Consider the following 17265-nt stretch of genomic DNA (forward strand, 5'->3'; position numbering starts at 1 on the left):
TTGGACTAGATGACCTTAGTGGTCTTTTCGAACCTTAGTGGTTCTATGAAAACATCATGAAATATATTTGAAAAAGCACACAGAGGAAGGAGAAATAAAGTTAAGATTCAGTATCGTTACATTTTGATGTTTTCTAAAGCATTGATATCATTTACATGGAAAAGGGCTGGGCTTCATTTAAAACTGCTTTAAAATACTTACATGGGAACACAGCTTCTCCATTGGAATACCAGTGATGTTACTGAAATTTTCTATAAAATTCTTAGGAGCACAAAAAACTCGAAGCACTTTTTCATCTGCTCCTGACACAAACTGAAACCTGCCAATCATTGCCAGACAACGCATGTCATACCCATGTACTTGAGGCCGGGCTATTTCATGCCAGGTTACCTACACAAACAGAAATGCAGTTAAAATACAATTCTTAATCAGAGAAGCAGTAAGATTTTGAGATGTAAAAAAAGCATTAATACATTCCTTGCTGACTTTATTAACATGAAGGAAAGCTAACAACCTTCTATTAATGTTTATAAAACTGGTGTATGCTCACATATGTCAACTAACTCCCATTCTTCCACCAAATGACTCGTAATTACTGAATGGGGTAACTTCTCAAGTCTCCTAGGGCATTTGCTTACCTTTGTGGCAAACTAGTCACTGAAACTTCTTCATGCTATACCTTGAAGCAAAGGGCACGAGTTGCTTTAAAAAAAGGAGGACTGCATACTATTTATTGCTTTCAAAACCATAGCTCTGAAAGACCTAAGAACGTAGCAAGAAGTACCTGCTTCCTTCATCTGCCTTTCCTGAAGCATGACAGCATTGCCGTCAATAGGTTCCCACTTCCTGTATTTTCTCCATAACTAATATTAGCAAAATCACTTTGTAGAAGATGTACAAGAACTGACAAGACCAAAATAGCTCCTTATTACAAAAACAATTGGAAAACCCTGATGATTTTAGAAACATTTTCATTGGAAACAGTTTTTTAGTTTCCTCATACTTTAATCCATTAACCCAAAAAAGAGAATCAACAGCTAACCAAAAATTAAACGGGTAAGATCTATTTTTTTAATTGTAACACAAAGCAAAGAATACTAGCAAGAATATATTAAATTGTTCACATTGGTTTCCTAAAAAATTGTATTTATTCTATATATGAAAGTAAAGATTCTTAAAAGAAAGAAACCTCATTTTCTAGCAAATGCAGTGTCATGAAAAAACTTTTAGGGAGAATCATTTGTTGTTATTTATATAGTATATTTCAGCTGATGTATATTTCTGAATTAATTTTAGTTCTGCTAGTTGTAATTTTATTCAATCAGAATTTATATTACCTCAGTATTAAAGTCCCTGAAAAACTGCAGTCAAAGAATTTATATTATACCAGGTATTACACAAACAGGCATTATGCTGACTCTAAATTTCCTGTACTACACTAAAAATTCATTCAAATCTCATTTTTAAACTTTCTATGCAACATGAATGGAACCTTACGGAGAACCAAAAGAGCGATATTTTCCAATTAGAAAAAAAAATACTCAATTACTAAAAAAAAAAAAAAAAAAAAAAAGCTAATAGTGCAATAAATTGGAATAAACCCTCCTTTCCCTACACTGGGTAAATCTTTGCTTACTTTAAAATACAGTACATAAAATTAAAAACAAACAGAAAAACAAACAAAAAAAACACCGAAGCAGAAGGAGGGTTGTGCAAGTTTGCGCAAAAATCTTCTCCCAGTAAATTTTAGGAGTAAGTCTGCATGACAAATTCAAGTTATGTATTATTCCTTATTTCTGACATGTGAACACAGCACTATATCAGAATTGAAATTTTAAGGGATAATAATTTGCCTTTAGCACTACGTACTCTTTAGTAAAAAAGCTCAATATTTATTTAACTTTTAATAGATATCTGAACCATCCAGACAAATATCAGATGTTATCTATTGTAATTCTTCAGATGCTAAAAACTCAGTATGGTAAGGAAAGGCTGGCATTTTAAAAGCTTGCATTGCCTAGTGTTCCATTCCCCTTCACATGACCCATTTCTACTACAACCCTACACCTCACCCTACCTACAGGTTACTACAGCTTTCTCCTATAGCAAAAAGTATTGGTGTCACTTGACTTTACATGTGGTCTACCCAGCCAGATGGCTGCTGTTTGTCAGATCAGGAAGAAGTACAATAATTCAATTCACTTAGATAAGAATTATTCTGCTAAATCAGTTCACTAATTCTAAAATTTCAGAGATAAGAGGAACAGCTGCATAGGTAAAGATCAGTTCTTCCAGACAAATATTTAGCAAACAGTACACATAATGAGAAGTGGTGCTTCAGTAGGTCACAGAGAATATGCTACTGACAGCTGTTTTGAATGCTGTCAGCTTACATAACATGCTAGTTCTGGACTTTGTTTCCATATGCCAAATCCAGCATTCTATCTTTTCCACAGAGCTGCTGCACCTGCCAGCCTGGAGATGAGGGAAAAGTGGCAGAGAAACAAATGGAGGTGCTCTTCATAAAATACAAAGAAAAGCTTACAAATTGATCTGGGATTGCTACCACTTCTGTGTAGTCTGGAAGAACAAAAAAACAAGGAACTGTTCATGCTAGTGACTTAGCTAAGCTTCTCTGGTAACAGCTACGCTTTACCTCCCCCCTAGCACAGGACCTTACATGACTTCAGTGCTCTAGTTTCTGGAGGTTTCCTGAATGGAACGTTCTGTCAAGAAAATAAAAACAAAACAACACAATCCTGTGTTTGCAGGCTAGCAAAATGAATGATCAGTGAGAAACTGCAACTGCAGCATTCCCAGACAGGGTTTCCTTACAACAAAATTTAGACTTCTTTTGGAAGACAGTTATTCAGGAGTAACTGTTCCTGATCAGCTGAAGGAATAAGTGCCAAACGCAGCTCAGTGGTGGGTAGTCATTCTGGTAAAAGCCACATTCACAAAGAAAATAATATAAAAATAGATAAATAAATAAAATAGAAATAGAGTGAGAAATGTGCTTAGATAGAGCATGTGGGAAAAGAACAAGGCTGAGTATCTTTATGGTCATCCTCCACAGTGCTTAGCTAAGCATTACACAAGAGCAAAAGATGATTATGAGAATCAGGCACGTACTCTTGCACGACTTATTTCAGGGCTTGGTTTTTGTTTTTGTTTTTAAGAACCCAGGAGAACATTAACTGAAGGTAACCCAGAGGTGAACTCAGCAATTGAAACAGCAATCAGTCATGTGATTACTAAAACTTGCAACTAGTATTTTTAAAGTGAAAACAACACATACTGAATAACTAAGCCAAACATTTACAGAAGCAGTTTTGAATATCATGGCTTGAGGATATTTAAGATAAAAACTATACTCAAAGGACTTATTCCAAACTCAGGAAAGGCAAGCCTTTACCAACCCCACAAATTTTTGAAGATCATACCTGTGTCTCATGTTTTCTTTTCCATGGAGCAAATAATCTAGTAGTTTGATCAGAACCAACACTGATGATAAATTCTCCTTCTGGGTCCCACTGTACATCCTCAACACTGTTAAAATGTCCTGAAATCACAACTTCTGGAGTCCATTCTTTCTATTAAAAATTTAAAGACATCAAAGAAGCAATGTGTTTTCAACTGACCAATCAGCATATTGTAACAAAAGTGATTAGGAAAAAAAAATAAAATAGACATTTAAAAATAGCATATTATTAGATCTCAAAGTAGGTACAGGGACACCAATACAATTTTATTGCCCCAACCTAGAAGAAAATAGTGTAAGTGGTTCAGGTACCACTTCTGAGGAAAGCACAATTACAAATGTGCTCAAGTTGTTCCAATGACTGTGGATCCCACACAGAGGCAATAGCTTTATATTCTGGTTAATTCCAGCCTCTTCCCTATGCAGGAGTGAGGCTTCTGCAGAATATTATACTCAGAGAAGGACCAATTCTATCATTAATTTTAAGCTGTAGTGTTACACCTGATATTTTCTATTAACTATACAACTAAATGACAAGAGCTAGTAAATGATAAGAACTAGTAATAATAAATAAACAAATAACATACCTTATTAACTGAAGCCTGTTTCCAAAGGTGGAATGCTCCATGAAAAGCATGAGCAATGATCATTGAACCATCTGGACTAAACTGGCAGTCAAAAAATCCAAGGGTATTACCACCCACTTCACCTACCCGCACCTGAATTAATGACCAGAAACAAAACATCCATGAAAATGGCCTTCAGTTAACATGAAGTCACCCTAATCTCATGAGATGCAAATTAGTTATAGGCAAGAGTTTGTATTAAATAATATTCTTTAAACATTTTGGGTAACTGCAAAATTAAGCATTAACGTATCATAGGAATTAAAGCTGCAGGCCATTTTAACACAGTCTCCCATCACAAGTACCTCAGAAGGGATATCGTGCAATCTGAGGTCCAACCAATGCAAATGGAAAGTTAAAAAAAAAAAAAGTAACAACTTAGTACAAGTTTAATGGCACAATTACTTCTTTGAAATTTGTAAATTTTGGCATAACTACAACAACAATCAGCATCTCTATACGATTATCCTGTTGCGTACTACTCCATGCTTCAAGTAGAAAGGCTTTTCAATGGAACAGAGGAAAAATTATAATCACTACTATACTTCTCTTCTTTTCCCCAGGAGAGCATTAGAACTTCCTTTGTGATAGGAAAAATCATAAACAATGGTTGGCGTAACGTAACACAAACAAATTCAACAGAACTACTGCAATATGTTTCTAGTGCTCTTCCAGAGACATCTACCAAAGCATTAGATAAATCTGGGTTTTATTACTTGTTTATTTAAGATGACCCACATTAGAAAACCAACATAATACATTGAAACACAAAGTATTCAGCTCAAATGGAGGAAAACCCTAATGTCAACACCCATGAAAAAGTTACTGTGATTAAAACAGGGCTTGTGAATCATGTGTTAGCTGCTCTGCAGGAACTGCTTGGGTGCATGTTCCCACAGGGATTAACTATAAATATTTCTGGGTGGTTTCTTCCTCTATTTACCATGAGTGTTACTATACTGCACCTGACTTGCTCTTCTATGAATAGTAACAGTTAAGCAGAAACTATTCTGACAAACTTCCTAATAACATAATAAGCAAGTAATAAAAGCTATGCTGCATCACATCATTTTTGACAAGTATGTTTTACTTGCAGCACAGCATTAGAATGCGTACTCTGTAAGAAAAATTTGCTACCTTTCTTTTGCATAATTTTATAGTTTTAGTTGCCTCCATTACACCCACAGTGCTGGAGAGACAGTTTTAATACAGTTTGTATTGTGGAAAAGACTGACACTTGCCTGTTCTAGCCAAACTCCGGACTCCTTATCAGGTTCCCAGATGATCACAGTTTTGTCCATCGATGCAGACAATATCCTCATTGGTTGTTGCATGCTGCCACCTACTGTATAAGGAAAAAGATAACTCTACAATCTAAGAATGCTTTAATAAAAGAACTTGCTCTTACTGAAATCTAAACACACTCAAATTTGTTCAGCGGAAGAGACGTGCAATGCAACACTTAGATGCCACAGTTAATAGGTATTACATTCTTATTAAGTGTTCATTAATAGGCACTGTATTTTTCAACCATCAATCCAAAAGGAAATGCAAAACACAAACAAGAGAACAACTACATTCTACTGTTTATTCACTTCAAACAACTACATTCTACTGTTTATTCACTTCAAACTGACACTGGAAAAAAAGGTTATTTGGAGGAAGAGCTAGAGCTTCAAGAGAGACCACACAGAAGTTCATGGTTCTGTTCCTCAACTTCTTACTGAATTTCCAGCTTCAAACAAAATAATAATCCCTATGCCAACAATAATAATCATCACATCTATTCACCATGTGTTGGTTTTTCTGTTTGTTTGTTTTTTCTTCGAACTCAGCTTTAGATTCATGGAATTTAAGTAGACACTAGCACCCTGTAAGAAGTATAGCAGCACCAATAGCACCCTAGAACATAATGAAACTCTCAAGGCAACAGCCCAACACAGTCAGAGTGGAAAGGTGCTGGGTAATTGCCTAGGAGAACTGTTTGAGGAGCCTAAAGACACTAGTGGGCATCTTCTGAGGCAGTATCTTAAGTCAGCACCAGATCTTCTATGTTCTATACTGACAAGTGATAAGCAGTGCCTGAAATACGTCTCTCCAATCAGCCTGCCTCTAGTGAACATGAAGATCTATTTCAGAGTACCATGACTGGGAAGGGCCACATAACACAAGCAGCTGTATGTATGCAGAAGCTTGATACAAGGTATCTGGAAAACATAATCTAACAATAAAACAATTTTTTTATTGCAAGGCAAGATTTACAAGCCTGCTTTTTGCATAAATCTTGATTTAAGAGGCAAATTCTTGTACTGCTGTCCAAAAGAAAAAAAATAAGGTAGGGATATAACAAACTAAAGAAAAGAAAAAGGTCTGCGAACAACAAATCCACAAGGGCCTTTTGATAGTGCAAACACAACAAACTGAGAATCTCATTCCCTTACATACTAGGCAGACATGCACCAACAAATCAATACTGCAAACAAGGCTGTCAGAATTTAAGGATTTAAAAAAAAAAAAAAAAGACTAGAGCAAGGTGTAAAATTAAAGAACAATCTTCAATGAGAGCCCACATTAATACCTTAAAGCTACATTCTAGCTAATGGAACCTGACACTCAAGAATTCATGGCATGTTAAGTTAACGTTTGGAAGACTGAAGATTTATCTTCCAAATGTTGCTATTTGTTACTTTCTAGTCTAAGAAGAAGAAAGGAGCACTCAAGTTAATACTGACCTTCCAAAGAACATACATTTCAAATGCATGTAACAAAAGAAAACATTAGAGCTATTAATTCATGACGATAAATTATTTTTTATTACGTAAATAGGAAATCAACCACAATAAAACAAGTACATCTCTGTTAATTCATCCACAAAAGAAAACATAAGTGAAAGACAACATTAGGCAACAGAGAGATCTGTGCCGTTAAGATTGCTATTGTGGCACATTCAGCCAAAACACATATTTACTGGTAAAACATCAGTTGAAAAATTCAAACACTGTTGTAGTCCACAGTGACAAGTGAACATGCAAACACAATAAACAGATGTGACTCTACTTCATATATACAATGCTTAGCATAACTGCTAGATGCTTGGTAACAGCTTACCTTTGGAAAAGGAAGGCTGCCAGTGGACTGCATACACCCAATTTTCATGGCCAGCCAGCACAGACTCCAAAGTAATTGCGTACGTTGTATCAGTATCTACCACAAATCAGAGAAAAGCACATTTCTTTCTAAAAGCCAAGAAAAAAAACAGACCATTTCTGATATCTTCAATAATAAATCAACTGCTTTCATCATTTATCACCATCTCAATAGCCTTCTGGCATTGAAAAGATCCTTGAAAACATACTTTGCCATAAGGCCTGCATATCATGTTGACAGTAACAGGACATCTATTGCCTCGCAGTGGCATCACAGAACTCCTGGAAAGCTCTCAAGGAATTCTGAAATAAATCATCCAATATCAGCTGTGCCCATACACTTAGACATATTTGTATCTCCAAATTATTGCAAATGCAACAATGAATTAGGATTTGTAGCAAGTCTCATGAGCAATTTCTACATACATCATCATACAAGCGATGTTATACTTCCTAATGTCAAAATTGCAAGCTTATGACTTTAGATTGCTCAAAATGTATGTTAAATAAACACAAAGTAAACCTGCACATATTTATCTGTTCTCTCCAATCCGTTGCTAAGGTTTAAGCATTCAGTGCTTTTAAAGCACTGAATTTAAAATATGTCATTAAGCGGGAGGGGAGCTACATAACAGCATGTCTCCCACAGACAAATGTATCTCATGACTATGGAGTGCATTTAGAATACATGTAACAATATAGGTTGATATTAAGTTTTCTCACCACTTCATCATTTTTTGGAACACGTCATTAACTTTTTACATATTTGCTGCTTTAAAACAGCAACTCAACTTTTTCTAATAGCTGAATAAAATAATGCAGTTAAACTGGTCTCTGATTATTTTAAATACAAGAAACAAAAGAAATGAGATAGTAATCCTCTTGACAACCCTCCCAAAACCACTACCAGATACACAACCAATTGTAAAAGAGAATTTTACAGCTTTTACCTACCTTTAACAGTAAAAACATTCTCTTTCAGTCTGATGGTATCATCTTCAATTTCTGAAAACTGCTTTGATTTTGAACACACTTTCCAAATTCTTATCAAACAATCCTGAGCACAGCTTGCTAAGAATAGATCATCACCTATTTGGTTTAAAAAAAAAATAAATAAATAAATCTAAAAAAAGCCATATTTTCACTGCAATAAATAAATACCATGACTAACTTACCATCTCTCCAAATATTCATTACAATATACCCTCATTTTTTCCATTGCACAAGTATCAACACTGCTGGTTAATTTCAACATCAACTCATCTTAACATTTCACGCTCTCCACTAGTTTAGATCATACTGACAATGAACATTTCCCTGCCTGTTAGAAACGTTGTGCTAAAAACCACAGATATGCTTCCCTATTACTTATGGCCTTTGTTATCCAAATTTCTGATAATGAGCAATCTAATACTTTCAAGAACTTCTTTCCTCCCTTTCTTCCTTCAGGATTATAGATTCCTCTAATGCCTTCTATTTTATTTTGTCCACTACAAGAAATATTTGATAGCATCTACATAGGTTCTCCTCAATCTCCTATTCTTACAGGGAAAAAAAAAAAAAAGCCATCACTACACACTAGGAGAAAGAAGAAAAGTACTGCTTTTCTGTCCTGAACAAGAGGCAAACTATTTCTCACTCAGACACAGATATCACCATACTGAGGACAAATTCCTAAAGCTCCTATTTGCATTAGGCAGTTGTTAGGTAAACAGGCTTGAAGTAATCACAATAAAATGAGAGATGTAAACTCAAGTACGTTCTGCATCAATCTTACTGTATGGCAATTCTGATAACTTGATAAATAATTGTGATATTGGTTCAACAATTCTTATGTTTTTAATAAGACACAAAATTCTACCTTGATTTTTAACATTTGTGTCATCACCTCAGGAAAAAAAATGCATAACCACACGAGCTTAGAAGCCACAGTGTGCCAAAAACATCAGCTGGGGTGGTAAAACAGCAGCAGTGGTACTAAACCAGTATTTCACTTCATTCATCTCTCATACTGACCACAGATCGCCCATTCAACGCCTCTTATCCAATCTTCATGGCCAGGGAGTATTACTGTTTTCTGAAACTGAATGAAAATGCCTGTTACATCATACAAAAATGCACTCAATTACTATGCACATAAGGTCAATTAGCTGTCAAGTTTGTTTATATTTACAGTTTCTATTATTTGAAATAGAAAAAAAAGAAGCTGCTATTAAATATTGTTATTTACTGACATATTCTAAATAGGCTTTCCTGGTTTTGTTATCATTGCATGAACACATTCCACTATGCCACTTCCCATGTACCAGCAGAAAAGCATGAGAATTGAAGGAGCTCACCTCCAACATGCTACAGACTCTCTATGATATTGATTGCTTGTTATTTATTTATTTTAAATAAATTGTGCTTATAATGGTAAACAAACAACAACACAATGCAGATGACACAGTAAATAATGATGCAAAGCAGATGCAGCTTCAGATGATGCAAAAAAAAAATGAATACAGGTAAAGATCGAGCATAAAAAATACAGACGTGTCAAATTTATTTCCATAATTAACTTTGAATATGATACCATAAGAATTACATAAGGGACCAGAAACATTCCCTACCTCTCAAGTTTATTAACTAAGTTTCAAAGGGTGCTGTACTTTAAGAACTGTATCTGTGGATAGATACCCCTTCATAAACATAGTCCCAACACAGTTGAGATTCACAGTGACAATGACATAGTCCAGATTACCCTTTGACAAATTTCATTAGTAGTATACTTTTATTTGTAACAGGTGGAATACTCCCATTTTACAGACCAGAGGAAAGGGCTGACAGGTACTTCAATAATGTCAAAAGGGAAAAGTGCAAAGTCTGGAGAGGAATAGCCCCAGGCTCCAGAATGTGCTCAACCAGAAAGGACCTGGGGGTCCTGGTGGACACCAAATGAACATAAATTACCAGTATGCCCTTGCCTCTAAGAAAGCTAATGGTATTCTGGGCTGCATTAGGCAAAGTATGGTGAGCAGATTCACGGGGGTGATCCCTTCACTCTACTCAGAACCAGTGAAGCTACACCTGGAGAACTATGTCCAGTTCTGAGCTCCTAAGTAGAAGAAAGACATGGAACTCCTAGACAGAGCCCAACAATGGATAACAAAGATGATTAAGGGACTGGTGCACCTCTTCAGAGAGAAAAGGCCGAGAGAGCTGGGACAGAACAGGAGGCTCAAGGAAACCTCAGTTGTATACAAGTACCGTAAGAGAGGGTGCAAAGAAGACAAGGGCAGCCTCTTTTCAGTAGTGCCCAGTGGTGGTATAAGAGGCTGCAGAGGTCCAAGTCTTTCTTTGCCAGACAGTAGATGTGATTTATCTCCTCTATCCAGCTGACAATCTTCTTAGAATTAGAAAGAGGCCAAATTATCTTTGGTTCTCTTACTTCGCTTTTCAACCAAAGCAAATTATTTGAGGGAAAACACTAAATATACACAATCAAATTTTCTTACAACAGCCAAGCTCAACATATGGGCATCGTTTTAAAGCTCTATTTTGATAGCAAGGTTTGCTTTGCTTCCCCTTCACAGGACCATAACATCTCAATCAGGAAGACATAAAATGATTTCTGAAAGATTTTACCCTAAGTACTTTTATAAATCAGTAGCCTCTTTCAGGAACACAGAAAAGCAAAGAAATTGTTTTCTTTCTACTAAACACTCTAAGGGATGTCCAAATAGAGGATCTTAAAGTTTGTCCACCCCATTTCAAAAATCAAGCTTACAAATAATGATATTTCAGCTGTCAAATTCATGAGATTACCCAAAAAGCAGCCTGACTCAGCTAAAAAAAAATAACCTGAAGATGTCTCACCCTTCCTCTGATTAATGAAACTCTGATGGCATTGTTGTAGTATGTCCCATTGCCAACTCATATTCTACCTTTGCACTCATAGTCTTACTTAAGATTTCTAAAAATTACAGAGCTGAGCTATGGGACCTTACCATAAGGAAGAATGTAGAAGTTCAGGTTTAACTTCTCTCCAACATCAAGTTCTGCTGAAAAGTGGCAGGACAATAACAACACTTCCTTCAAATAACTCTAAAAAAAGAGCTTTTATGGCAGAAACCATAAAAGATGTCAGCAGATCTGAGAGAATCTGACTGAAGAGGAGAATCTCCGTTTAGCAGCTAGGAAGGAATTTACGGCAGGAAACTCCAAGGATGTTTTCATTGTGTTAATAGCTGTAGTGTACCATACAGGCATTTTTAATCTACATGGAATCAAATATGTACTTTTCACAGTACGTCACAACAGTCACGTTTCAGAAAGTTAAGACACCAAACAGAAGCCTCATCTCACTGAGAGAGAGAGGGACAGAGACTGACTCTAAATTCCATCTCTGCCAAGGTAGCTGGTATGTGAAAATACTTCATAGAATTGAAGGTGTGAAGGGAAAAAGAAAACAAAAAAGTCAACACAGAATTCCACACCTTTTACATGAATAATGTTCCCTACATCCAAAAATGACAGCAGTATAAACTTGCTTACATGAAGCTGAAGATTTAACTTATTTCAGTTACCTTCCTCGATCCATCCACAGACTGCAGTTAAGAATGCTGTTATCCTCAAAAAGCATACAGCAACCGGCAAAATAAGGTCTGTATCTATAAATATTTTGGACAGCTAAACTGCATATTGTTTGCTAATCTGAGCCATCCAAAAAAAAAAACAAGATGCAGATTGTAAATACAAAAATTAGCTGCACAACACCTGGTGCACGTGTCTTTCTTTAGCACTACTACGCACTGAGAATTATGAGTGGCGTTCTGCCATTGCTAGTTAGAGAATGCCATTAAACTGATTTAACTCATAAGCTACACACTGGGGAAAAAGAAAAGAAAAAAACTTAGAAACTGACTCCATTTTCCTGGTTAGCAGTAAAGATATCATTGAACACAAGAAATAAAAGGATGAAGCACTTATTTTATTGACAAAAAGTAAGTCTTCTTGTATATGACTGCCTGAACAGGCAGAATAATCTATAGGAAGCTTAATCTGCCTGAAAAGGCCTATTCTTCAAAAATCCTGGGGGACTGTATTTGAGCAGAAAAATGAGTGGTTCCTATTTATGTTGGTTTCAGTTAAGGTTTTTGATTGGTAAGTTCATTCCTGCCTCGGAGGAGGGTCCCTGGTTGTTCAACTTTTTTTAATGGGACCAATAAGAAGAAAGAAGAGTCACTGACCTCTGATTTGGAAGACAGTTATGCAACACATTCTTTAGGGTCTAACAAAACTGCTGAACAGATGCAAGAGGATAATTCATTTGTAGTGCACCAGAAGGAACACTTAACTATAAGGAAGACTAAGTATTGTCAGCTTCCAAGTAATACATGAAAAATGTGTATGCCAAGAGAATATCAGATATCATTTCAAATACTCATTTAGTCATTCAGAAACATCCAGCACAAACAGCATACTTAACAACAAAAATACAATTCTAAAGATGGAAATATCAGCTTTACTGCAACAATTCACAGACTGAAAAAAAAACATTTCCATATGAAACACTCAGCGCATGGATACTGAGTAATCAGGGACACTCATAGCTATTCCTTGTCAGTGGGAACAAAAACTACAGGCTTCTTCACATAGGGAAATATTAGAAGGAAAAACACTTTTACTGGACCCAGGTTGAACATTCTGTACAAGCATTTCATCATTACCTAGAAAATGAATGAATTATTTGAACAGAGGTGGTTGTGTACGATTGTTATCTGGAGACAGATAATAGTTACTGAAGAATTTAAAAAAAAAAAAAAAGATACATATGAGAAGAGGCACTGTGTAATGTTCTAAGCAAGAGACAAAAAGCTGTAATTACCTGACCATTCTGCTGTATAAACAAATTTATTTTGCAGTCATCACCACCACAAGCCAGTATTGGTACTAAAAATGAGGAAAAAAAGTCTTCATTACTAAATTTACAAAATTTAGTGTTAGGATATGAGAAATAACATAAATAAGAAAAAGTAATAAAATAATACAAATGTACAGTGGGCCCAGATACCATTTTTTTAATGTATTCTAAATCAGATAACTAATATTGTAAGAAAGAAAATCTGGTATTTCAGGAACACAAAGCTCAGAAGTTCTTTTGGCACATAATAATATCGACAGATGTTTAATTTGAATAGTTTTCTTCATGCTAACACATCTCCAGAAAGCTCAAGCATCAGAGATTTGTGTTGATAGCAATGAAGTTAATACAAATAAACAGCATTTGCTCTAAATACGAAACAACTGAATAGCAAAACAAAATGACTCACAACTAAAACAGTTTGAGTCCTTGATCAACTGAAATGAATAAATGGATGGACACAATTATTATACAGCAAATAAGAACGAAGACAGACTTACTACATGTAAGAATATGAAAGCATTGTTACATGTCTACTCAAGCTTTGAGCAGTAGATAGCTTGCAGAAGCTATCTAGGAAGCAAGCAAAAAAACATATGTTTGTTGACTCGAGCACAACAAAGTTAAGACTGAGGGAAAAATGCAAGAAGGCAGACAGAAGATGCTGGAGAAAAATAGTTAACACTTGCTCCGGTCCTTTTAGATCTTAAAGACGAAGTAGTATTGCAAGGGATTGGAATAGTAAAAGAAAAGGAACAAATTAAATAATTATGAAGAAATGAGTTACCAGGGCTAGACAATTGTATTTCTGAAGTAAGGGCAGATAACAAAACTCCGAGTTTCACTAAAGTCAGCTACTTCATTTAAAAAAAAGTCATTAACAGTACTTTAACAAATGAATTTTGAGCACTACTTTGAAAATGCCAGTCAGCCAGTATTATTCTAATTGCCTAGAAAAATTCAGCTGAAGTCTTTGAGTACAGGCAGAAGTTTAAGCTAATTCCCTAGGAAACAAAACATATAGCACAGGAGTTGGTTAAATGAAAACCTGCTACACACGTGGGAAATTTTAGATTTTATTTTTTCCTGCGCTGATATTCAAGATACGCTGCTGTACTTACCATTGCTGCCGGGCAAGAAGGATAAGGAAACACCCATAACAAATCCATTTCCAAACTGCAGAACCTCAATGCATTTAACTGAAAAATGAGAACATACACTGTTGAACTCATTCATCGTACCACAGTTACACTGCCATCTCTTTTTATACTATGTAGTTACAATTTCCTATTCAATTTTATTTTAAGGAGCTGCAAGACCTTTTTTTTCAGAAGCCATTGATTTTTAGAGTGAAAACTATCCTCAATTTCATTTTTTGTGGGCTTGTGGCAATCCATCCAGAGTTAGCCAAATTACAACATAAGTCACTATTCTCCATCAAGTATTAAAGCAGTACAGCTCCCTCCAGTAACACTTCAGAAGCAATAAATATTTCAAATTACATCCAGTGGCAAAAGCATTCACTACACAGAAAGCTAAAACTGAATTCTTTGCTACAAAAGCAGATAAATACAGGAGCAAATCCAGCCTTCTTCTCATCACCCTTGAGATCCTAGGAAGCGATTAAACTGGTGAGCCACTGAGATCAGAGTAACAAACAGGATGGCAGAACAACTTTCCTACAGAAGTAGAAATAAAAAGAAATTGTTTTTTCTGCCTCTGAAACCCACAAAAGCAAGACCAAAAGGAAAGGATAGGACATCAGGGTGTCCTTTAGGAGCATGAGAAATGCCTTCTAGAACATGGGCCTGAAGACTGGCAACTCCCAACTACTTTTCTCAATAAGCCAATGGGAAATCCTCAGTACACCAGATAGCAAAGAAAGTAGGGAGAGATGTAATCAACACAACTTGACAAGTAACACTTTAAATCTAGATTATCTATCCTAATTATTCTCTTTGACCATACAATAAGCCTAGTTCAAAAGGCTTATACTATCCTGTATTTCATTGGACTCAAGTCAGTAATAACAAGTTTAACTTCACTTTTCTCATTCCAGCTTCATTTTACAAAGTAATTTTATTTCACATAAGCACACACAGAGCTAGCTTGTCCCCATGTTACAAGAAAAAATGATTATCAGATTCTGAATACAAATCAAAAATAGGCTGTTAAGTTCAGCCAAATCATCACTGATAAAAAACAGAGATAAGTCATTCTGAGGAACAAATTTGACCCAAAGCAGCTTTCAAAAAACCAATGTAGTCTGACCAAAGCTTGAAGGGAAATCAGTGTAGTTGCATTAGGAGATGTCAGTATTTAGCCAAGAACTTCAGTGGATGAGTATTCATCATTTTTATTAAGCCAGCATGTTGTCTTTCAATTAAAAAACAAAATAAAACATTGTCTCTAAATATAAAAGAAAAAAAAACAAACCCTACCTTCTGAATTATGTCGAGACCAGATTCTCACAGTAGAGTCAGATGCTGCAGAAGCTATTAACAGATTTAAATCAGGTTCATCTGACTGGTAGATAGCATCCACAGCACAAACAGCTTCAGTATGGCCTTCAAGAGGAACGCTTTTCACAAGCTGAAAACATAAGGAAGTTTTACAGAGTCAAACAAACAAGCACAATTAAACTCCAGCAAATTATCCACGAGAACTTTTAAAAACATTTTAAGGAAAGGAGGAAAAAAAAAGAAGAAACAACCACCCTTGGTACTGAAAACAAATTCTGCATTTATGGTGGTGGAGCTTCTGCCAAGCTATGCTTAAGCTGTAACACATTCCATAAAAAACAGAGAAGGGATACAGCAGTAATGAGCATGAACTTGACAAGTTCTCTTGTGTGCACTAGAGAAACTTCACCTTTCCTTGAGGCTGCCTGGAAATATGACAGAAGTTCGGTTAGGGTGAGCAGTTTTTCTTCCTTTTTCTCATTCTCATGCCCCTAGCCCTACGGGACATCTCCCAAAAGTCCAGAGAACCTTAGCAAATTAGGCAAAATAGAGAACACAATAGAATAAGTAGCAGCTACAGCAGCTCTGTTTCATGGGCTTTCACACAAAGACTTCTTTAAAATACTGACAAAACCCAAATCTCTGAATTTAGACTTAAGTTTCTTAGGGAATTAATATTTTGTAATCCGCTCTTCGTAAATACAAATAGCAAAATGAGAAGCTTTTAATTCTCAAACTAAAAGAAGTCTAGCTTTTATCCAAATTGTCATCACTTTCCAAAAGATAGCTTAGTAAGTCCTAGTAACATTTCTAATTGGTTCAATACAGAACTTTGCTTGTTTAATGTACACTAGTATAGAACTGTAATTTAAATGTGCAAATTTAGTCACATTCTTTTTCAAATGTTTAAATGAGGCTGTGCACATTAATGGAAAAAGTTACTAAATAAATCTGTAAATTATTTTACATCAATATATAAAAGTTACAACAGATGAGAAACAGAAATTATTTGTTTCCAAAAACATTCCTCCAATAAACAAGACTGATAATGATTACTGTATGGGTACTTTCCCCCAGTGCATTACTATGTTCATACATTTTAAAACACAGTCTAAAGTAGTTTGAGATAGCCTCTGAAGCCATTCACAAGCTAGTGCTTAATAAGCAAGATTTCAAAAATAAGTTACATTCTGCACCTTTTTCTAAATTTCAATTCATTCTGAAGTCTGTTATGCCACACTTTATCTTCTCCCTTCCATTTTTACAGTATGAGTAATAAATTAGCAGGCCTTTTTACTTGTATCAATATTTTTGATTGAAATCAACTGTTGCACAAGTATTTTTTTAAATACCTATCCTACTTCATGTATCATCCTTGTCAGACTGCCTATGTATAAATACTGTCATGCAGATGGATCAGAAGCCACTAAAAATTAATGTAAAGAAAATAGAAAGAAGGGTACAGAGAACATGTACTAAAAATGAACTTCAGAGTATCAAGATTTTAAGGCAGTTTAAAGAAAAGATGAGGAGAAAACTGAAGACTCAGAATCAGACAAATAGGATATTTTAGACAAGTTAGACAAATCCACATGATGACTGGTTAGCTGATTTCAAAAAAGATTAACTACAGAAGAGAAGAAAA

General features: G+C 35.4%; 1 protein-coding gene across 2 annotated transcripts in view; it reads right to left on the reverse strand.

The window, feature by feature from the left end:
- Nucleotides 1-17265, reverse strand: part of ELP2 (elongator acetyltransferase complex subunit 2) — a 32517-nt gene that overhangs the window by 13064 nt on the left and 2188 nt on the right. The window contains exons 4-13 of one of the 2 annotated variants that reach the window (XM_085220594.1): nt 15600-15750; nt 14280-14357; nt 13123-13187; nt 9270-9336; nt 8208-8342; nt 7216-7311; nt 5349-5452; nt 4069-4200; nt 3444-3593; nt 202-390 (exon numbers count right to left, since the gene is read on the reverse strand). In XM_085220594.1, coding sequence (XP_085076720.1) covers nt 202-390; nt 3444-3593; nt 4069-4200; nt 5349-5452; nt 7216-7311; nt 8208-8342; nt 9270-9336; nt 13123-13187; nt 14280-14357; nt 15600-15750 — 1167 coding nt within the window. The remainder of the gene's footprint in view (nt 1-201; nt 391-3443; nt 3594-4068; nt 4201-5348; nt 5453-7215; nt 7312-8207; nt 8343-9269; nt 9337-13122; nt 13188-14279; nt 14358-15599; nt 15751-17265) is intronic. The other variant, XM_085220595.1, reaches the window with a different exon arrangement.

Source organism: Meleagris gallopavo, chromosome 3 (genome assembly GCF_905368555.1).
Source record: "Meleagris gallopavo chromosome 3, MGAL_WU_HG_1.1, whole genome shotgun sequence".
Classification (NCBI taxonomy): domain Eukaryota; kingdom Metazoa; phylum Chordata; class Aves; order Galliformes; family Phasianidae; genus Meleagris; species Meleagris gallopavo.